The sequence below is a fragment of the Saccopteryx bilineata genome, chromosome 1 (assembly GCF_036850765.1).
Source record: "Saccopteryx bilineata isolate mSacBil1 chromosome 1, mSacBil1_pri_phased_curated, whole genome shotgun sequence".
Taxonomy (NCBI): Eukaryota; Metazoa; Chordata; class Mammalia; order Chiroptera; family Emballonuridae; genus Saccopteryx; species Saccopteryx bilineata.
This window is the reverse complement of record NC_089490.1, coordinates 326284476-326305534: the sequence shown is the minus strand read 5'-3', so window position 1 is coordinate 326305534 and position 21059 is coordinate 326284476. Positions and strand designations below refer to the sequence as shown.

The window sequence follows — 21059 nt, the reverse complement described above, 5'->3', positions numbered from 1 at the left end:
CTGATGCCCCACTCAGGACAGCCCAGTTTTCAGGTTTTATATGTTCTTAGAATGGGTGTGGAGGAAAAAAAGAGGAAGAATGTCAGGAAACCTATTAGCCCAACTAGTTGCACTGCCATTCCTGGTAATGATGAATAATTCATGTCAGAGCAGAGCACCAAAACCTACAGAAACAGGCCTGTTTGGCTTGGGCACTAAATAAATAAGCCAGTTACAAATTTCTTGGATGGCTGGCAAAAGCTTTGTTTTCATAGCAATACTCCCATCCAGCTTGCTCTGCTTGTATGAGTTGTCAGCCTCTGTCCTAGCCCCAAGCTTCCTAGGAGGAGGAGCTGGGCCTTGTTCATTTCCCATTTATAACTAGCTCTGAGTGAGGGGGAGGGACAGGCAGGGTTGCCTCCTGCACAGGCAGCTTGTCTGAGTTACATCCACAAATGCCTTGGAAGCAACAGGCTGACTTCATCCTTCTCATCACATTCCTGGGTGTGTCTGGGCTGGCTGGTGCAGTTACCAGAACATACCACATTGGGATTGTGGAAGAATACTGGGACTATGTACCCCAAGGGAAGAACATTGTTACTGGGAAAAGTTTCACAGAAGACAAGTGAGTGACCATAGAGTCCCTATAGACACCCTGTTTGGTTTTCTTCTCACTCATCATGTGGAAAGTAGTATTCCTTGGGTGGTGGTTATAATGGGGGTGAGTTGATCTAAATCAACAGAGGGGTTTTGCGTTTGCTTGGAAAGCCCTAGGCTGGGTGGGTTTGTATGTTGGGAGAGACATTTTTAACTCTATCTATTTGTTGAACCTTCTATTCCCAGCCTTGTCGGCGAAGAGCCATGTACACAACCAGGTACTTGAATAATGGTTCATTCTATAAATGGACAGTTTTCACTAGATACTTCTGGTAACTTCAAGGGGGTTCTAGACTCAGTTTGTTTAAAAAGAAAGAAAGGGGAAAAAAAGAATGGTAATCTTTGGGATGGAAATTTGAGAATTTTTAAGAATTCTACACTGTTAAAAAACAGCAGTTTCTTAGTTTTAATTTTTGAAATGAAACATCATCATTGGAAATTCTTTGCTTTACAATGTTTAAAAGAGGGATCATTACAATAAGTTTGGCTGGTGTTTTAAGAGCTTTCTTGAGTTCATTAGAAATGGCTTTTTCGCCTGACCAGGCAGTGGTGCAGTAGATAGAGCGTTGGACTGGGATGTGGAGGACACAAGTTCGAGACCTCGAGGTCGCCAGCTTGAGCGTGGGCTCATCTGGTTTCAGCAAAAGCTCACCAGGTTGGACCCAAGGTCGCTGGCTCGAGCAAGGGGTTACTCGGTCTGCTGTAGCCCCACGGTCAAGGCACATACAAGAAAGCAATCAATGAATAACTAAGGTGTCACAACAAAAAACTAATGATTGATGCTTCTCATCTCTCTCCATTCCTGTCTGTCTGTCCCTATCTGTCCCTCTCTCTGACTCTCTTTCTGTCTCTGTAAAAAAAGAAAGAAAGAAAGAAAGCAGTGGCTTTTTCATTGGTGAAAGGCTTGTTCCAGCCCCAATTCATTCAATTTGAAGGCAATATATAATATCCCAAGAGCCCATGGCATAGCTGGGTGAGATTGTTCTAGAAAGTTTTATATCCCTAATTTTTTATTTTTTCAGAAAATAGCCTTTGCTTCTCATCTCTCTTGGAGGGTCCAGTGTCTTCTATCTCTTATTCATTCCCTTGAGTTCCCTTTGAAGTCACTCTCTGGTTTCAGAAATTGTCATGCCTATTGTCAGCTTTGTGCTTCTTAGAACATCTTTTGAGATGCTCTGGCAACCACTGTTGGATATTCAGATGCTTCCTTCTTTTTTGGTAGGCAGAGCTCATTGCCTCAAGATCCTAATTCCAGTTTCTAAAGATGAGATTAGTTGATAATATTCAGGAACAACACAAGGTCTGCCAACAAGTCTTTCAGAGCCAGATCCACCTGCCTTGGGGAAAGACTAAAGACCCAGTTGGCTTAGAAACACAACTTCTAGGTTATGCCACAAAGGTGACACAGTCATAGTTGGGTTTTATTATTATCATTAAAGAAGGATGATGCTTTTCCAAGAAAGACTTTTCCTTAAGCTTTGTATAATGGAATTAGAGTCCATTGGCTATTCCCAAAGAAAGCTCATGGTTTCTTTGAATCCTGTATGCACTGACCATTGGTATGGTAGTCTTCACTGTGATAAATGGATACCAGATTGAAAGACTACCCTACCTGCTAATGCTCTTCCTTAAACAAAGAGCTCTGCTGTCCTCCTCTGCCAAGAAAAAAAAAAGGAAAAGAAAAAAGCTCAATAGAAAATACTCATTGTGAGCAGCTATTGGATGCAAGACTAATCGAGATTTGTGTATTGTGTGTAGTAAGTATATTCCTTACGTTCAAGGTAATATTGGACTACCTTTCCATATGGTTGAATAAAAAAAGATTTTTTTTAAGTGAGAGGAGGGGTGATAGAGACATAGACTCCTGCATTCACCCTGACCAGAATCCACCCGTCAACCCCCATCTGAGGCCAATGCTTGAATCAACCTGAGGGCATCAAGTGCCTGAGGATGACTCTTGGACCCACCCAGTGATCCTCAGCACCTGGGGCTGATGCCTGAACCAACTGAGCCACTGGCTGCGAGAGGGGATGAGAGAGAGAAGGGGGAGAGGGAGGAAAGGAGAAGCAGATGGTCTCTTTTCATCTGTGCCCTGATCAGGGATCAAACCTTGGACATCTGAATGCCAGGCCAATGCTCTATTCACTGAACCAACTGGCCAGAGCCAAGAAGTCTATTTCTCTACTAAAATGTCCATGTCAGTATTCTTTGTTCTTTATGCTTACTTACACAGGGATTTCATTAGAGACTTTTACTTCATTTCTGCTTGCACATGTTATTATTCCCATTTTACAAGCCCAGGAACTGAGGTTTAACTAAGTACTTGGCAGAGTTCGCGGAGTAAAGGCAGTACAAACTCACCTTGCTTTGGCTCCAGAGCCCTCCCTCATTTTTTTTTTTTTTTTTTTTTTTACCATGAAACTTGCTTCTCGGCAAAGGTGATCCTTTCCTGCTGAATTAAACTCAACATTGAGGAAGCCAGGGATTCCAGTAATAAAGAGTCACTAGAAAGACCCATTTCTTACCAAAGCTAGGTTTAGTCCACTTTTCATTCTTCTCAAGTGAGACATTGAAAATGGTCGCTGTGTCAGTGACCAAACTGGTTACCTGAAACCCCAAATACTTTAAAAATTCAAATACTGGAACGCTGTTTCCACAAAACTGGGTCAAGGAGGAAGTTAGGGGCTCTCTTTTCAGCCATAAGATGGTGCTTCGAAGAAAGTGCAAAAAACTGTATAAAAATAGTTATGGTGGAACAAAAGGGAAAAAGAAAAGAGCCATGATTGTAACACAGCTCAATATTAGCTAGAGTGTGGTGGTTTAACAGATGTTGGGGTCCCATAGGAGAATACTCCTGCCTTCTAGGGGCAGCTAGCGTGTAGATGCCAGAGCCCCCATAGCATTCCTTCCGGCGTGTGAAGAGACAGCATCAATGCGGGGTGACTCCTAGCTCTTCAGAGGGGAGCCAGGGTTGAGTGTGCATGTACATTAGTGGGGTTTTTTGTTCATTTATTTATTTATTCATTTTAGAGAAGAGAGAGAGAGAGAGTGGGGGAGGAGCAGGAAGCATCAACTCCCATATGTGCCTTGACCAGGCAAGCCCAGGGATTTGAACCGGCAATCTCAGTATTCCAGGTCGATGCTTGATCCACTGCACCACCACAGGTCGAGCTGTATATTAGCTTTTATCAACAATTATGTTAGGAAGTGCTACTGGTGTGGCTGGGGGCTCTGGGCAAGTCCCTAAGAAGGCACAGTTGTGGTAGACGGCTGATCCTTGTTTGAAGACCACAGGATGCATGTTTCAGGTACTACAATTCACAGATGTCACAGCTGTCACATGTGTCACAGCTGTCACATGTGAAGATGCCAAGACTGTGGGACATGTACAGAGTTTGGTATGTGTGCTCTGTGTGCGCCATTGCTCCAGGAGCAAAGAGTCGCCTTGGGCGATGCGACCATGCTTGTCACTCAGCCTCCCGCAGGATGAACAGGTAGAGTTTCTGAGGACTGTCTGCTCTTTAGGATATCCAGAACCAATGTCTGATATTTAGAGGTCTAAGAACACCAGGTTCCCAGTGTTCACCTGGGAATGGAAAGAGCCTGAAATAGGGACCAGGAGGTCTGACTTCTAGTCTTTGCTCTGACCTGCGCTTGATGTAAAACCTTGTGCACGCTACACAGTCTCTCTGAACATCAATTTATTTCATTTGTATGACAAAGAAATTGAAATAGAATTCCTAAAGTCACTTGGCAAAAATTAAGGGAATAAGAAGGTGAGTGCTAAAGTTTCAGTGATGTAAAAAACCTTGGAAGCCAAAGTTAGACAGCAATAAGAGCCTAATAAATCTTGATTCACAAGGCTGAGACAGAAGATGCGCTGAGATAATTTTACTGACAAACTATTGCAATCAGATGATTTAATTTAACTTTCCAACTTGGTAGCTCTGTTTCATCATAGGGTTCAAAAATATAATTGAAATTCTATGCACTAATATTTTATAGGAAGTATAGGATGTAGGAGTTATATTCTATTTAGAAATATTTTTTCCCTGATGAGTATTCCCCCTCTTCCCCATTGTACTTAATGGAGACGCAGGGCTCCTTTGACTTCCCCGGGGGACGGTGTCAGCATTTGATCCATTCATGCCAGTCCTGCCCGAGCTCATAAAGCACTTAATTAAGGTGTGACTGTGCTTCAGTGGTAAAGCCTGGTGTTTAATGGAACCAGAGTGGGGTCACCTTATTTAAAGCCACAGTTCTCACCAAAGCCCTCATTAGGCAACACCACATGCAGGCTTTTTATTCCTAGTAAAATGCAGAGGTTTTTGTGGGCACTAACTCACAGGCAGAACCACACTTGGACATGAGAGTGGCTGACAACTGCTCAAACCCCCAGTGTGTAGGGCCTGGTAAGGGAGTTCACTTAACCGCATTACTGTGCCAGCCCAGCTGATGGCAAAGGGTTTTGAGCACTCCCTAGGACCAGGTCCTGGGGTGGGTGTGAAGGAGAGACCCATATGTCTATCTAGAAGAGCCAACCGAAAGGAAGCAGGTGGGGGAAGAGAGAGGCTTTTGTAAACTTTGAAATAATGGGAAGGATTTTGTCTTATTAGGGCTTAGTCCTAGACAGATAGTGACTTTCAAATCTTAACTTTTATCTTATCAGCAGAAAAAAAATCATGTGTTGGGCCTGATACCATGTAAATCTCTTGGGGTTGCTGTTATTCCCTGTATCAGTTAGTGATTGTGGCTGCCAGTAGTGACAAGAATAGAGTGGCTTAAACAAATTAAGATAAAGAACTTTAGATATGGACAGTCTGAGGCTGGTAGAACAGCTGGTATGATAAGATTTCAGAAGCCTTAAAACTTTCTGACCCATCATCCTTAGCACGTGATTTCACTCCTCATGCAAGTTCATGGTCACAAAACAGCTGCTGGAATTCCAGCCCTCATGTCTATGCTCTAGGAAGGAAGAAGGAAAGGGGAAAAGTAGAATGAACACAATTCCTGCTGTATCAGCCCTTTAACGGGCTCTCATAGAAACCCCACTCAACAAATTCTACTTATATTTCATTGGATACTCCAAGTCACAAAAGAGGCTTGAAGATACAGTCTTAGAGTTATGTGATTTTGGGCATGAATTACAGCAGGACTTAATTCTGTTACCCAGAAATAAGGGGACATGAATTTGGCAAGGCTGCTGACAGCCCGTCACCTTCTCTTACCTCAGTTCTCCCTGCTTCCACTCTTTACTAATACCCTCTTGGTCCCCTCTTCTCTTTCTCACCTCCAGATAGGGGGCTCCATGCCCTGGTTAATGGAATTCTAGAGACCTCACGGACAGCACTACTAGCTAATTGTCATTAAGTCCTTACTATGACATTATCGTAGTAAAGCACTGTCATAGAAGCTTTCCGTGTCATGCAGAAGAAGAGTGACAGATCTTCTGCCCCAGTCAGGGGGACCAAGAGACCCTGGGTGGGTTCCTCAGCCATGTGTGGCTCAGCAGTGGTCTAACAGAGATGCCAAGGCAGCCTGGCTTGCTGGTGGAAGTGGGGCTCTGGTATCAACTGAGAAACTTAGAATTCTTGCTCCACTCATTATGCAAGTATTTGAATCTCTCTTTGCCTCCATTTTCTCATCAGTAAAATAGGGAAAATGATGGCCCTTGTTCAGTGGTGGTGGTGGGTGTATGAGCTTTCTATAGCTGCTATAACAAATGACCACAAACTGGGTGGCTTAAAACAATAGACATTTATTCTCTCCCAGTTCTAGAGGCCAGAAATCTGAAGTGATTGGTGTTGGCCGGGCCACACTCCCCCGGAAACTCTAGGGAGGATTCATTCATTGCCTGCTCCAGCTTCAGGTGGCTTCCGGCCATCACTCCGATCTCCACCTCCATTTTCACATCACCTTCTCCTTTCTGTGTCTACTCTCCCTGTTATAAGAACATTTTTGGTGGCATTTAGGACCCACTGGGATAACCCAGGATCATCTCCTTATCTCAAAATCCTTAATTTAATCACATCTATAAAGGCTTCTTTTCCAAATAAGGAGATCAGGATGTGGACTTATCTTTGGAAGCCACTCTCAACCCATCAGACTGGTCTCAGGTGAGGCCCAGCACTGGGTTAGCACGCAGGACGTGTTAGCCATCACAACGTGTCTCCTATCTCTATAGGGCTCCTTGGGAGAGCAGGAGCTCTGAAGGAAAGACACTTGGAATGATAACATTTCCCTCTTTTCTCATTAGAGCTTTGCCAGGAATAATTATTACTCCCATAACTACCATCGATGTAGCGCTCACTATCCAGATACTGTGTGGGGCTCCGCTTGTTCTCTCATTTACTCTCCACGATGGCCCTATCATGATCACCGGTTGCCAGCCCAGGACGCTGGGGTTCAGAGAAGGCAACGTCCTTCCCCGAGGTCTCACAACGTCGACTGGGGAAGCTGGGATTCAAGCTCATCCTCTTTTCCCTTGCTGTATGAGTTTGTTTTCAACATGCCTCCCGTGTGTTCTGAGAAGCTTCTGTGGAGATGAAGTGGGAAAAGGAAGAGCTCAAGACTGAGGCAGTGCCAGGGCACCAGCGTGAGAGGATGTGACCAGAAGCACATTCTTAGTGGGACGGCATTGGAACCACCAGTCTCATTAGGGAGGGTGGGGCTGCACCTGAGCTGCCGTGTATAATCGTCACGCCACCCTTCTCTGCCGGGTGTCGCTCACCTCAATCCAGCTCTATTTCCTCCTCGGTGAACAGTGCCCCATCTCAAACTCAGAAAACAGCTGCTTGCTCATATTGTGACAATAATGATTGAAGTTTATCTTCACCCTGCCCCACACACACTCAGACATTCAGCTCTATATGATATATTTGCTACTTCATAGAGAAAAGTGGGTGTTGCTACTTATTGTCCAATGCACATGCTTTGTCTTCCCAACCAGATGGTGAGTTTCTTGAGTGCAGGGACTGAGAATCACACACATTGGTTCTAGTTTTAATTTTTCTGAAGTTGGAAACGGGGAGGCAGTCAGACAGACTCCCGCATGCACCCGACTGGGATCCACCCGGCATGCCCACCAGGGGGCGATGCTCTGCCCCTCTGGGGCACTGCCCCGCTGCGACCAGAGCCATTCTAGCACCTGAGGCAGAGGCCATGGAGCCATCCTCAGCACCTGGACCAACTTTGCTCCAATGGAGCCTTGGCTGCAGGAGGGGAAGAGAGAGACAAAGAGGAAGGAGAGGGGGAGGGGTGGAGAAGCAGATAGGCGCTTCTCCTGTGTGCCCTGGCCGGGAATCGAACCTGGGACTCCTGCACACCAGGCTATGCTCTACCACTGAGCCAACCGGCCAGGGCTTAACTCCAGATTTTAGATTAATGTCCCACCTATAGTAGAGGTTTAACAACTGCTCAGTGGTTGAATGGATGGGGAAAATCCCATGAAAAGATCCAGGCTGTGGGAGACAATGGGTCTGGTGATTGTCTGGTGAAATGACCACCCCCTAGGAGCTAAGAGATCCTTAGAAACTAACCTGGGGTCCACCTCAGCACTGGTCAGATGATTCCTTCAGGCAGGTCATTTCCGCCATGGTTAATCTCACCTGCTTTTGGAAGGTGTCTCCTTTGGCAGTATTGCTCCTGGCCTTGGCAATGAAAACATTTTACATCCTTAAAGCAGTTGCTAATGTGAAACTTCCCAGTCTGGCTGGATTCCTTCACAGCAGGGAAGAGACACCTGCTCAGTTGGAGTCAGAATGTTAGGACATCTGTTGGGGATGAACCTGAGAGTAGTGATTGCTCAGCCCCTCATGGTGGGGCCGTCTTGCCGCTACATTATAAACAATATGGGAAGGCTGCTCACCAAAGCAGGCATCCTAATGCCTGTGCTCTGGCTACACCGCAGGCTGCTTCCTGTGGATGGCTTCCTTTAGGTCTCCACTTGCTTTGTTTGGGGGCACAATTTGCATCTTTTAGAACTCTTATGAGCTGGAGTTTCTGTCCTGTTACAAATGCATGATGTCTTTAGGGGTGGTGGGCGGCATAGACGCTGAAAAGACTGCTTTCTGTTACTTCCATTCCTTCCCTGCTTTTTCCATTTTCCAAAGTGCCTACGGTTTCAGTTACTATGGTTCCGGACAGTTCCTATGGTTTTTGTGCTAAGCATTATAGAAATGTGATATCCAAACCTGCATCCACATCAGAATTGGGTTAGTCAGAATAAGTCAGGTTGTGCTATAGTTACACGTAACCCCCAGATCTCAGGGGTCACACCACAGAGGTGCATTTCTCACCCACTGGGCTTCACCAAGGACCACAGGACTGAGGAGGCACACCAGGCAAACTAGCCGCTCGCCTCCTGTCTGGCTCTGCCAGACAATTCATGATAAGGAACTTTTGCTCAGCATGCATTTGCATGTGTGTTTACTCATGCACGTGCGTGTGCTAGTGTGTGTGTGTGTCTTTGTTGGAAGCCCAGAAATGTGAGGAGATTAGATGTTCAACAGTATTTTCGAACTGCAGTGGGAAATCCCCTTTTGGGATTGCTAAAACACTGTTTTCTATTCGTGGTTGGTTGAATGTGTGGTTGTGAAACTGAAGGATCCAAAGGATTGACTATTTATTGAGAACAATCTGCATGTAAGTGGATCCACACAGTTCAAACCCACATTGCTCAAGCGTCAGCTGTGCATCTGACAATACCTGGGTCCGGGATTGAGTTGGTGGCTACAAGAAAATATCTGGTGAACATCTTCCCAGAAATCCACCAAGTAACCTATATAAACTTTGGTTTGCTGGACTTGCCTTCCAAAGACTGTTTTCTTTCTCCCAGGGACTTGCTGACAACTAGGGTTTACATACACATTGTCTTTTTGTAATTTATGAACTGAAGCCGATAGGACAATAAAACAAAAAAGAGAGAAGCTTTTAAACAGAATATAACACAGTTTTAAAGTTAAAAATTGCTTTCTTGCTCTAATCAGCTGAGGCATCCAACCTGCCCAGACCACCCAATATGATCTTAGGACATGATCAAACCTCTCAGCAATAAAGTCCCTTCTTAACAGGAATGGCCTTGGCCTCAGAGGTGGGAGAGTTTCCAGGGCTCCTCTGAGCCAGAATAAGAGGTGGAGCAGCTGGACCTCAGCTTTAAAAGGGCACTAGAACATCACTGGTGTGCTGGAGGCATCGCTGGGGGGACAAAATTCATTGGAAATGACATTGATGTGGAGAAAATGACTACTTCCAGAACTTCTGTAGGGTGGACCTTGTATGTGGTTGGAAAGAATCACCTGCTTGAGAAGGGGGTTTGGGAGGTGAAAGGAGGGGACCCCAAGGTATGTGTTCAAGTGATAACAGGTGGTCACTAAAGTCCCTTCCAAGGAGGATTAGTCCAGTGAACTGTAGGGTGGGTTCCTTCTTCTTGTGACCAAGGGGAAGGTGAGACCTGCCACCACCAGGCCACCTTCTCCTCTCCACAGAACCCATTTTCCTCCAAGTAAGAGCAGAACAAGTATTTTTTGCAAATATCAGTTGGAACCACATATTATCTGCCCAGAGCAGCAGATGACTAGCCTGCCTAGGTACCCACATGTGTCCGCCCTGCCCAGTTCCATCAATTGGCAAAGCCTGGATCACTAAGCCTCCACCAATATCTGAGGGGGCTGATGTCTAATAAGTTAGACTGAGTCATTTGCTCTATCACTGGAGCTAGAGGTGGAGTCTCCTCCAAAGCACTTAGCATGAGAATGGGGAAGGTATGCTCTCAGATCAAAGAATGGAGTGTGGGCACTGACTTGGCCAAACTCCAGAAAGTGTTTACTACATCAGCCCTTTCCATATCACTGCTTGAGTAACTCCTGTGTGCTCTTTGAGACCATATTTAGGCATTGCTTCTTCCGGGGAACCTCCCCTGCTTGTCTTCCACTCCAGATCAGATGCCCCAGAACATAATCTGTGTTCTCATGTCCCTCTCTTTCAAAAGGAGAGCTTTTTCAGGGCTTTGCCTTTTTTCTCTGTAGCCCAGGACTGAGTACCAGGCTTGACATAAAGTTTGTTGAATGCATGCATGTACCTGTGCAAGACTGACCGCAGCTGGGGCACAGCTGCAGTAGGATAGCTGTACCCAGGAGTGGGGGAGTTTGGATTCAAGAAGAAGCCAGTCTGGGGTTGGAGCTCTGCACTAAGCACACAGACCGAGAGTGCGAACGGGACTTCTCCCTTCCTGGGAGAAGACTATGGCCGCCTCTGAAGCAGTGTCACCAGTGCTGCTGTTGTCTCAAGCTCCCAGACCCCAAGACTGAGTGTCCCTTTCACCCTGGGGCCCCAAGACGGCGGCATCTGGTCACATCAAATCTTAGAATCCTGTTTTTTACACATCTGCCCCTCCATCATCAGTTTGTGTTGCAACACTACACACCACCTCCATCACCACTGGTCTCCTGTAAGCTGCCACGCCCTCATGTTTGCTCTCCCCTTTGCTTGACTCCTCTAAAACTTGCACACCACTGTCATTAGGATGGTCCTTAAGTACTGATTAGCATGTCAGCACTTTATAAAAAACCTAAATTCTTCAACCTGGAATTTTACAGTTCATGGTCAGTCTTTTTCCAGATGTTGCATCCATACCTCTCATTTCTCCCCTCCCAGACTTGGGTCCCAGCCTATAACATTTTTCTCATTGCTCATGCTCTGTCCCTGCTTGGTGGCCTCAGTTTTTCATTTTATTACCTGATCCTACATCTCCTTTAGTCCTGCTATAACGACCCTACCTGCTTACAGCCTGTCCCCCACACCCAATACAAACTATAAGCGAGCAAACATATATATCATATTTACAAACTCATTTGACCAACACACCGCACCTAGCAAAGTGCTGGGAATGCAGTAAGTGCATATGAAGTGTTGTTAAATGCAAAAGCCAAAGGGAGGTGTTGAGTGAAGGGGGCAAATGGACAGGGTGACTTTATTACTTATTTATTTTATTTTTTTAAAGAGAGAGAGAGAGGAACAGACAGACAGGAAAGGAGAGAGATGAGAAGAATCAATTTTTCCTTGCAGCACCTTAGTTGTTCATTGATTGCTTTCTCATATGTGCCTTTGCCCAGTGTGCTTTGGCTGAGCCAGTGACTCCTTGTTCAAGCCAGCAACCTTAGGCTTTAAGGCAGAGACCATGGGGTCACATCTATGATGCCATGCTCAAGCTAGATGAATCCACACTCAAGCCAGGTGGGCCCACACTCAAGCTGGTGACCTTGGGGTTTCGAACCTGGGTCCTTACTGTTCCAGGTCAATGCTCGATCCACTGCACCACCACCGGTCAGGCTGAACAGGGTGACTTTAGAGCAGTGGGCCATTTGGTACCGGTCCGCAGAGAAAGAATAAATAACTTACATTATTTCCATTTTATTTATATTTAAGTCTGAACGATGTTTTATTTTTTTTAAATGACCAGATTCCCTCTGTTACATCTGTCTAAGACTCACTCTTGACGCTTGTCTAGGTCACGTGATACATTTATCCGTCCCACCCTAAAGGCCGGTCCATGAAAATATTTTCTGACATTAATCCAGTCCATGGCCCAAAAAAGGTTGGGGACCACTGCTTTAGAGTCTTTTGGTTTTTCCTTACTTTGGTTGTGAACACTATTTGTGCCTCTTGGCTTTCTCACTCAAGTCTCTTAGTCTTAATTTCCTTATCAGTAAATTGAGGATAATTGTGGGAGACAGGCTGTGGGCTGGCGGGCCATTGTAGCCTAAGGCTTGGTTTAGGATTGAGACTTTTGCACTTTCTTAATACTAAGATCTCTTAATACTAGGATCTTTTAATACTAAGATCTTTTAATACTAAGATCTTTTCAACACTAAGCTTTTTTTCCACACCCTTGACTGTTGCATGATGTAGGGTGGTGCACTCTTATGAGGAATCCAATTTATGCCTCAGGTAAGTGGCTTTGTATCAGAGACTTCCCTATTTGTATATTGGCTTAAAGGCTTTAATTGTCTATGCCAGGGGTCCCCAAACTATGGCCCGCGGGCCGCATGTGGCCTCCTGAGGCCATTTATCCGGCCCCCGCCGCACTTCCAGAAGGGGCACCTCTTTCATTGGTGGTCAGTGAGAGGAGCATAGTTCCCATTGAAATACTGGTCAGTTTGTTGATTTAAATTTACTTGTTCTTTATTTTAAATATTGTATTTGCCTGACCAGGAGGTGGTGCAGTGGATAGAGCGTCGGACTGGGATGTGGAAGGACCCAGGTTCGAGACCCCGAGGTCGCCAGCTTGAATGCAGACTCATCTGGTTTGAGCAAAGCTCACCAGCTTGGACCCAAGGTCGCTAGCTCAAGCAAGGGGTTACTCGGTCTGCTGAAGGCCCGCGGTCAAGGCACATATGAGAAAGCAATCAATGAACAACTAAGGTGTTGCAACGCGCAATGAAAAACTAATGATTGATGCTTCTCATCTCTCTCCGTTCCTGTCTGTCTGTCCCTGTCTATCCCTCTCTCTGATTCACTCACTGTCTCTGTAAAAAATAAATAAATAAATAAATAAATAAATAAATAAAATTAAATATTGTATTTGTTCCCCTTTTTTTTTTTTTTTTTTTTTTTTTACTTTAAAATAAGATATGTGCTGTGTGCATAGGGATTTGTTCATAGTTTTTTTTATAGTCCGGCCCTCCAATGGTCTGAGGGACAGTGAACAGGCCCCCCGTGTAAAAAGTTTGGGGACCCCTGGTCTATGCCATATGTATAATAAAGCAAAGACCGGGGGCTCCCTCTCTGTGTTATTGCCATCAGCATTGAAGAGGCCTCCAGATCCCATCCTCTTTTCTCAGTGAGTCTATTTTCTTAGTTCCACACCGTTCTCCCTCAGGATCTGGAATTACTAGCCGCACAGATCTGTGGCAGATAATATTACCAACTTTTCAGTAGTTCCAGGTTTACGGTGAACACCAAATGAGAAATTACATGTGCAGGTACTTTATGACCTGTTAAGGTACATTATTAAGATTGCTCTTTTACTTTCCATTTTAAAATATTTTTCTCCTTATTTTTAGACTTGCAACCTTATTTCTCCAAAGAGGGCCCAACAGGATAGGCAATCTTTATAAAAAGGCTGTCTACAGACACTACACAGATGAGACCTACTCCACGGAGGTCCCCAAGCCGCCCTGGCTCGGATTCCTGGGCCCCATCTTGAGGGCTGAAGTGGGGGACGTCATTGTCATCCATTTAAAGAATTTTGCTTCCCGACCTTACTCTTTGCATCCACACGGCGTTTTCTACAACAAAGACTCGGAAGGTAAATGTTGATCCTGCCTGCTACAGTGAAGGGGGTTCTAAGAGCACAATGGTTATACACGTCCATTTGTCTTCTCCTGCCTCCTTCTCCCCCCTCTCCATCTGTTCCCCTGCTCTTTCTCTTCTTCCTTTTCCTCTCCAGTATTTCCGCCCTCCCTTCTTTCTCACTCTTGTTTATGTTGATACAGCACTGGCTCCCCCAGGCCCCCAGCAGCACTGACTTGCATCCTTGTCAGTCACTCGTGCTTGGGTAGCACACTGCACGGGAGGACTCGTGCCAACAGGTTCCAGAGTCCTGTCACCCGTTACAGCCATGGCTGTGGGGAGCGTGTCTCAGAGTGAGTTGATCTCAACCTCCCTGCTTATGGCTACAGTTTTCGGTGCTTGTTTCTGAAACACCCCTGTCTTCTTGCCTGCACTGCAAGATCCTCAATTGAGCTTCTTGAGTCCTCCCTACAAATATTTTTAAATTTTCAAGCAAAATTCTTAGACTTTTGATATAAAAGTACTTCTCAGACTTCAGCAGTTTTTCACCCCTTTCCTCCATTTACTGAAGTGTGCGGTGAAGCTCTGGGTCCCAGGCTCGGCTCCCTGAGTAGTCGGAGATGAGCACATAAACCTGTGACGGGTGAACTTCAAGGGGAGTTTTGTGACTATTGATGTATTTTCTTTACTAAAGTCTTGTGAAAGTATTATTCATGCTGCAGGTAGAAATTAAAGATGTGTCATCATCGCTGTGCCTGTCTTTTTAAATACAGAGAAAAGAAAGGCATCTCTGAACCTTTAATTTTGTCTTTATCCCTTTATATATTTCTGGAAAGCATGCCTTCATAGAGCTGGTGGCCCCTGATAGATCATCTAGGCCAGTGATCTAAAGCTTTATAAGGTCCCAGCTCCACTTTTTAAAAACTGTAGTAAAACATACATAACCTAAAAACTACCATTTTACCATTCTAAGTGTATAGTCAGTGGCATGAAGTACAATCACACTGTTGTGCAACCACCGCCGCTACCCATTTCTAGAATTTTTCCATCACCCTAAACAGAAAAGCACTCATTAAATAACAATCCCCTACTCTCCTCCTCCAAGTCCTTGGGAGCCTCTATTCTACTTCTGTCTCTTTGAACTTACCTACTCTAGGTACCTCAGATAAGTGGAATCATACCATATTTGTTCTTGTGTGGCTTATTTCACTTAGCAGGATATATTCAAGGTTCATCTATGTTGTAGCCCGTGTCATAATTTTAGTCCCTTTTAAAGCCATACATGTGTATTCCACATCTCGCTTATCTGTTCACCTTTTGATAGACACTGGGGTTGCTTCTAGCTTTTCACTACTGTGATTAATGCTGCTATGCACATAGGTGTATCACAGAGCCTTCTGAGGGTTCAATCAAAGCCATGAACCCTTGCATTAGAAAAATACATATGTGCACACAGTTGTGAACTCAATTTGAAGAAGTGCTCAGAGCCCTTGAAACTATCCATGGGTCCTGAAGTCAAGAGTACCCAGCCAGCCATCTCTATATCCTCTCTTAAGAAAGTCTCTTCCATCTCAGGAGTTGGTTGCTTGTCCTTGCAGCACATATAAACTTTCATAGTAGAAGGAGACCTTTCTGGTGTATGTCCTCGTTCGTGTTTGTCTTTACATTAGACTGCAATTTTCCTGGGAGCAGAGACCATACTGGCTTCTGTTGAGCAGGTTTCCCCTGTGCCTAGGACTGTGCTCGGCATGTGTTGAGGGTTCTGTGAACAATTTTCAGATGCCTCCCAGATCTAGCCCCCCCCTCCCATCATCATTTCATAAGTAAGAAATCAAAGCCCAAAGAGGCAAAGGACCTAAACCAAACTCTTACAGCTGCTTGTGAGCTCAGTGGTACTAAGCACAGGACTCCTGCCTCCCATTCTAATGCTCTCCTCACTACTCCACACTGCTCCTGCATCTAAACAGGCGGTTAGGCAGCACCTCGGCTTCTGTGTGCACATCTCAGCAGACCCCTTTCCAGGCCATGGCCCTTGCCTTCCTGATTCTCCTGAAGGGACTCTTCATAGAAGTTCAGAGCCAAGGCCAGGCCCTTATTTCAGGTGCTTTCCGGCACTCCATTTCACTTCTTTCTTACCACCAATATATATTTTGAAAGGTTTGCCTTCATTCATAAACCTTCCATTGAATACCCAACAGGTGCTAGAGACTGACACTGAGTCTTGGGGGAAAAAAAGATGAATGAATCACAGACTATAGTTGAACATCAGTGGTTACAAACATAAAGGTTTATTTCAGGGATCTCAATTCCGTTCCCATGACCTGTGTGTTTACCCTTGCACCAATGCCATACTGTCTTGGCAACTACGGATTTACAGTAAGTGTTGAAATTTGGTACTATATATCCTCCAACTTTTCTTTTATCTTTAAGACTATTTAGTTTTGCATTTTTATATAAATTTTAGATTAGCTTGTAAATTTAAAAAAAAACCAGCTGGGATTTTGATGAAGATTGCCATGAGTTTATCAATAAATTGGGGGGAAATTGCCATGGGCAAAAGACGAATTGCCGTCTGGATAATATTAAGTTTTCCAATCTATCAACATGAAATTTAGATCTTCAATTTCTCTCAAAAATGTTTTAGTTTTTAATGTACAGATTTGCATTTCTTTTGTTAAATTTGTTACAGAATATTTTATTATTTCCTATGCTGTTATAGATGAAATAGTTTTCCAAATTTTATTTTTTGATAGTTTGTTGCTAATGTATAGAATGCAATTGATTTTTGTATATTCATTTTAGATACTACTATCTTGTTGAACTGGTTTATTATTCAATGTTTAGAGGATTCCTTGGAATTTGCTATATACAGAATCATGTCGCTGTGAATAGAGACAGTTTTATTTTGTCCTGACCGATCAGTATATTTTCTTTTTATTCTTCTGCCCAGTTGCACTGGCTAGAACCTTCAGGACAATATTTAATAATAGTAGTGAGAGCAGACAGTCTTGCCTTGTTCACAATCTTTGGAAGAAAACAGTCCATATCCCTCCCATTAAGAATAATGTTAGCTATGATTTTTTCTTAGATTATCCTTTATCAGGTTGAGGAAGTTCCTGTCTATTCCTAGTTTGCTGAGAGTATTTAATTTCTTTTTTTTATTTCTTTTTTTATTGATTTAAATTTATTGTGTTTACATAGATTCAAGTGTCCCACCGAATACATCCTCCCCCACCCCCGAATTCCCCTCAACATCCCCCTTGCCCCCTCCCCCCAACACCCAGGATTTGCTTTTCTGCTCTCTATAATGCTGTTATGTATATATAATTTCACCAATCTCTTTTCCTTCTCTGATTCCATCCTCTCATCCCCTTTCCCTCTGTCCGCTTTACCACTGGTCCCTTTGATCCCTCCTCTGCCTCTATTCTGTTCCTCAGTTCACATTGTTCATTGGATTCCTCAAATGAGTGAGGTCATATGATATTTTTATTTCTTGCCTGGCTTATTTCACTTAACATAATAGTTTCCAGGTCCATCCATGTTGTTGCAAAAGGTAGTGTTTCCTTCTTTTTCATGGCCCCATAGTATTCCATTGTGTATATGTACTAAAGCTTTTTAATCCACTCGTCCACTGATGGACACTTAGGCTGTATCCAGATCTTGTAAACAATGCTGCCCTAAACATGGGTGTACATTTCTTCTTTTGAATCAGTGATTTGGTGTTCTTAGGAGATATTCCTAAAAGTGGTATAGCTGGGTCAAAAGGCAGTTAGTTCCATTTTTAATTTCTTGAGAAATCTCCATACTGTTTTTCACAGTGGCTGCACCAGTCTGCATTCCCACCAGCAGTGCAGGAGGGTTCCCCTTTCTCCCCATCCTCACCAGCACTTATTATGTGTTGTTTTGTTAATGAGTGTCATTCTGACTGGTGTGAGGTGATATCTCATTGTGGTTTTAATTTGCATTTCTCTAATGATTAGTGATGTTGAACATTTTTTCCTTTGCCTATTGGCTATCTGTATGTCCTCTTTGAAATGTCTCTTCATTTCTGTTGCCCATTTTTGATTCGATTATGTTCCTGGTGTTGAGTTTTACATGTTCTTTATAAATTTTGGTTATTAACCCCTTATCAGACATATTTCCAAATATATTCTTCCATTGTATGGTTTGTCTTTTTATTTTGTTCATCTTGTCTTTAGCTGTGCAAAAGGTTTTTAGTTTGATATAGTCCCATTTGTTCATCCTGTCTTTTATTTCACTTGCCCGTGGAGATAAATCAGCAAATATATTGTTGTGAGAGAGGTCGGAGAGCTTACTGCTTATGTTTTCTTCTAAGATGTTTATGGTTTCACGGCTTACATTTAAGCCTTTTATCAATTTTGAGTTTATTATTGTGAATGATGTAAGTGGTGGTCTACTTTTATTTTTTTGCAGGTAGCTGTCCAACTTTCCCAACACCACTTGTTAAAGAGACTGTCTTAACACCATTGTATGCTCTTACCTCCTTTGTCAAATATCAATTGTCCATAAAGGTGTGGGTTTATTTCTGAGTTATCTGTTCTGTTCCATTGATCTGTATGCCTGTTCTTATACCAGTACTAAGCTGTTTTGAGTACAATGCCTTGTAGTATAACTTGATATCAGGAAGTGTGATACCTCTAACTTTATTCTTTTTTTTTTTCTTTTTTCTTTTCATTTTTCTGAAGCTGGAAACAGGGAGAGACAGTCAGACAGACTCCCGCATGCGCCCGACCGGGATCCACCCGGCACGCCCACCAGGGGCGATGCTCTGCCCACCAGGGGGCGATGCTCTGCCCATCCTGGGCGTCACCATGTTGCGACCAGAGCCACTCTAGCGCCTGAGGCAGAGGCCACAGAGCCATCCCCAGTGCCCAGGCCATCTTTGCTCCAATGGAGCCTTTGGCTGCGGGAGGGGAAGAGAGAGACAGAGAGGAAAGTGTGGCGGAGGGGTGGAGAAGCAAATGGGCGCTTCTCCTGTGTGCCCTGGCCGGGAATCGAACCTGGGTCCTCCGCACGCTAGGCCGACTAACTTTATTCTTCTTCTTCAAGATTGCTGAGGGTATTCGTGTTCTTTTTTGGTTCCATATAAATTTTTGGAATATTTGTTCTATATCTTTGAAGTATGTCATTGGTATTTTAATGGGAATTGCATTGAATTTATAAGTTGCTTTGGGTAATATAGACATTTTAATGATGTTTATTCTTCTTATCCTTGAACACGGTATATGCTTCCACTTATTTGTATCTTCCTTGATTTCTCTTATCAATGTTTTATAATTTTCTGAGTACAAGTCTTTAACCTCCTTGGTTAAATTTACTTCTAGGTACTTTGTTGTTGTTGCAGTAGTGAAGGGGATTGTTTTCTTAATTTCTCTTTCGAACAGTTCATTGTTGGTGTATAAAAATGCCACTGGTTTTTGAATATTAATTTTATATCCTGCCACTTTGCTGAATTCATTTATCAGGTCCAGTAGTATTTTTACTGAGACTTTAGGGTTTTCTATGTACAGTATCATATCATCAGCAAATAATGATAGTTTTACTTCTTCTTTTTCAATTTGGATGCATTTCTTAAATCTTAAATCTACATTTCTCTTTTACTAGATTCCCTGCTGCCCCTTTGTTCTGTTTACAACAGGACCCTTAACATTTCTTACATCATTGATTTGGTGTAATAAATTCCTTGAGGGTTTTTTGTTTTTTTGTTTTTGTTTTTGTTTTTGTTTTTGTATGGGAAGCTTTCTATTTCTCCTTCTATTTTAAACGACAGCCTTGCTGGATAAAGAAGTCTTGGTTGTAGGCTCTTGTTTTGCATTAATTTAAATATTTCTTGCCATTCCCTTCTCACCTCAGATGTTTTTGTTGAGAAGTTGGATGTCATCCTTTTGGGGTCTCCTTTGTAAGTGATTGACTGCTTTTCTCTCGCAGCTTTTAGTATTCTTTCTTTATTTCTTAGCTTTGGTATTTTAATTATGATGTGTCTTCATGTAGGTTTATTTGAGTTCCTTTTTAATGGGATTCTCTGTGCTTCTTGAACTTGTGTGACTTATTCCTGTATCAATTTCGGGACATTTTCGGCTATGATTTCTTCAATCAGGTTCTCTATCCCTTGTTCTTTCTCTTCTCCTTTAGGAACCCCTATGATGCAGATGTTGTTTCTGTTCCTATTGTCACAGAACTCTCTTAGAGTTTTCTCAGACATTTTGATCCTCCTTTTCTTTTGCTATTCTGCTTCTATGCTTTTGCTTATCTTGTCCTCTAACTCGCTGATTCGATCCTCTCTTTCATCCTACCTGCTTTTAATTCCTTCTAGTGTAGTCTTCATTTCTGATATTGTGTTTGTCATTTCTGTCTGATTCTTTTTTTATTATTTCAATGTCCTTTTTGATGCCAGATATCTCTTTGTTTAGGTGCTCATGTTGTCTATCTATGGTTGCTCTAAGATCCTTCAGCATCCTAACAATCATTATTCTAAACTCTGCATCTGGCATCTTAGTTATTTCCATTTTATTCAATTCTTTTTCTGGGGATTTCTCTTGTTTATTCATTTGAATTGCACTTCCCTGTCTTCCCATTTTGTCTCTATATAGACTGCTCCTTCAAATATGTTGTTTGTGTAGCTATCTGAGTATAGGGCTGCTGTTGTCTGACTCCAGCTTTCAGTTGTGTAATTTCTAAATCTTCCTGAGATGGCTTCAGCTGTTTGTAATCCGCTGTGGGCTACTTGTCTGCTGCTACTGCTCTTTATGCTGTTTGTGACAACATTTTCTATGCCTTAGCTGGGTCAGGTGTGAGGAGCCTTTCCTTAAGATACCACTCTAACTATGGTTGTTAGGTCAGAGCATCAGCTCTGTATCTGGCTGCTAAATGTACTGGCCCTGGACCTCACAGGCTGGAAACTGGCAAAGACCAGTGGGAGTCACCACTTTTGGCTGGCCCTCAGCAACCTTCTTGGAGCTACAGGCAATCCAGAATCATCTTCTCCTCATCCGACACCTGATCATCCAAGTCAACCATCTTGGGCTGCCCTCTTGAGTTTAATTTGATAAGGATTTTGTTAATTGCTTTTTGGCACCTATTGAGATGATTCTATAGTTTTTGTCATTTAGTCT

At 43.4% G+C, this 21059-nt stretch overlaps 1 protein-coding gene across 1 annotated transcript in view; it reads left to right on the top strand.

Annotated features, from left to right (window-relative positions):
• Nucleotides 1-407: 407 nt before the first annotated feature.
• The window catches only part of HEPHL1 (hephaestin like 1), a 71945-nt gene continuing 51293 nt past the window's right edge, over nt 408-21059 (top strand). Inside the window, exons 1-2 of the mRNA XM_066253678.1 lie at nt 408-604; nt 13698-13942. Of these exons, the coding sequence (XP_066109775.1) occupies nt 435-604; nt 13698-13942 (415 nt within the window). The 5' untranslated portion in view covers nt 408-434. The remainder of the gene's footprint in view (nt 605-13697; nt 13943-21059) is intronic.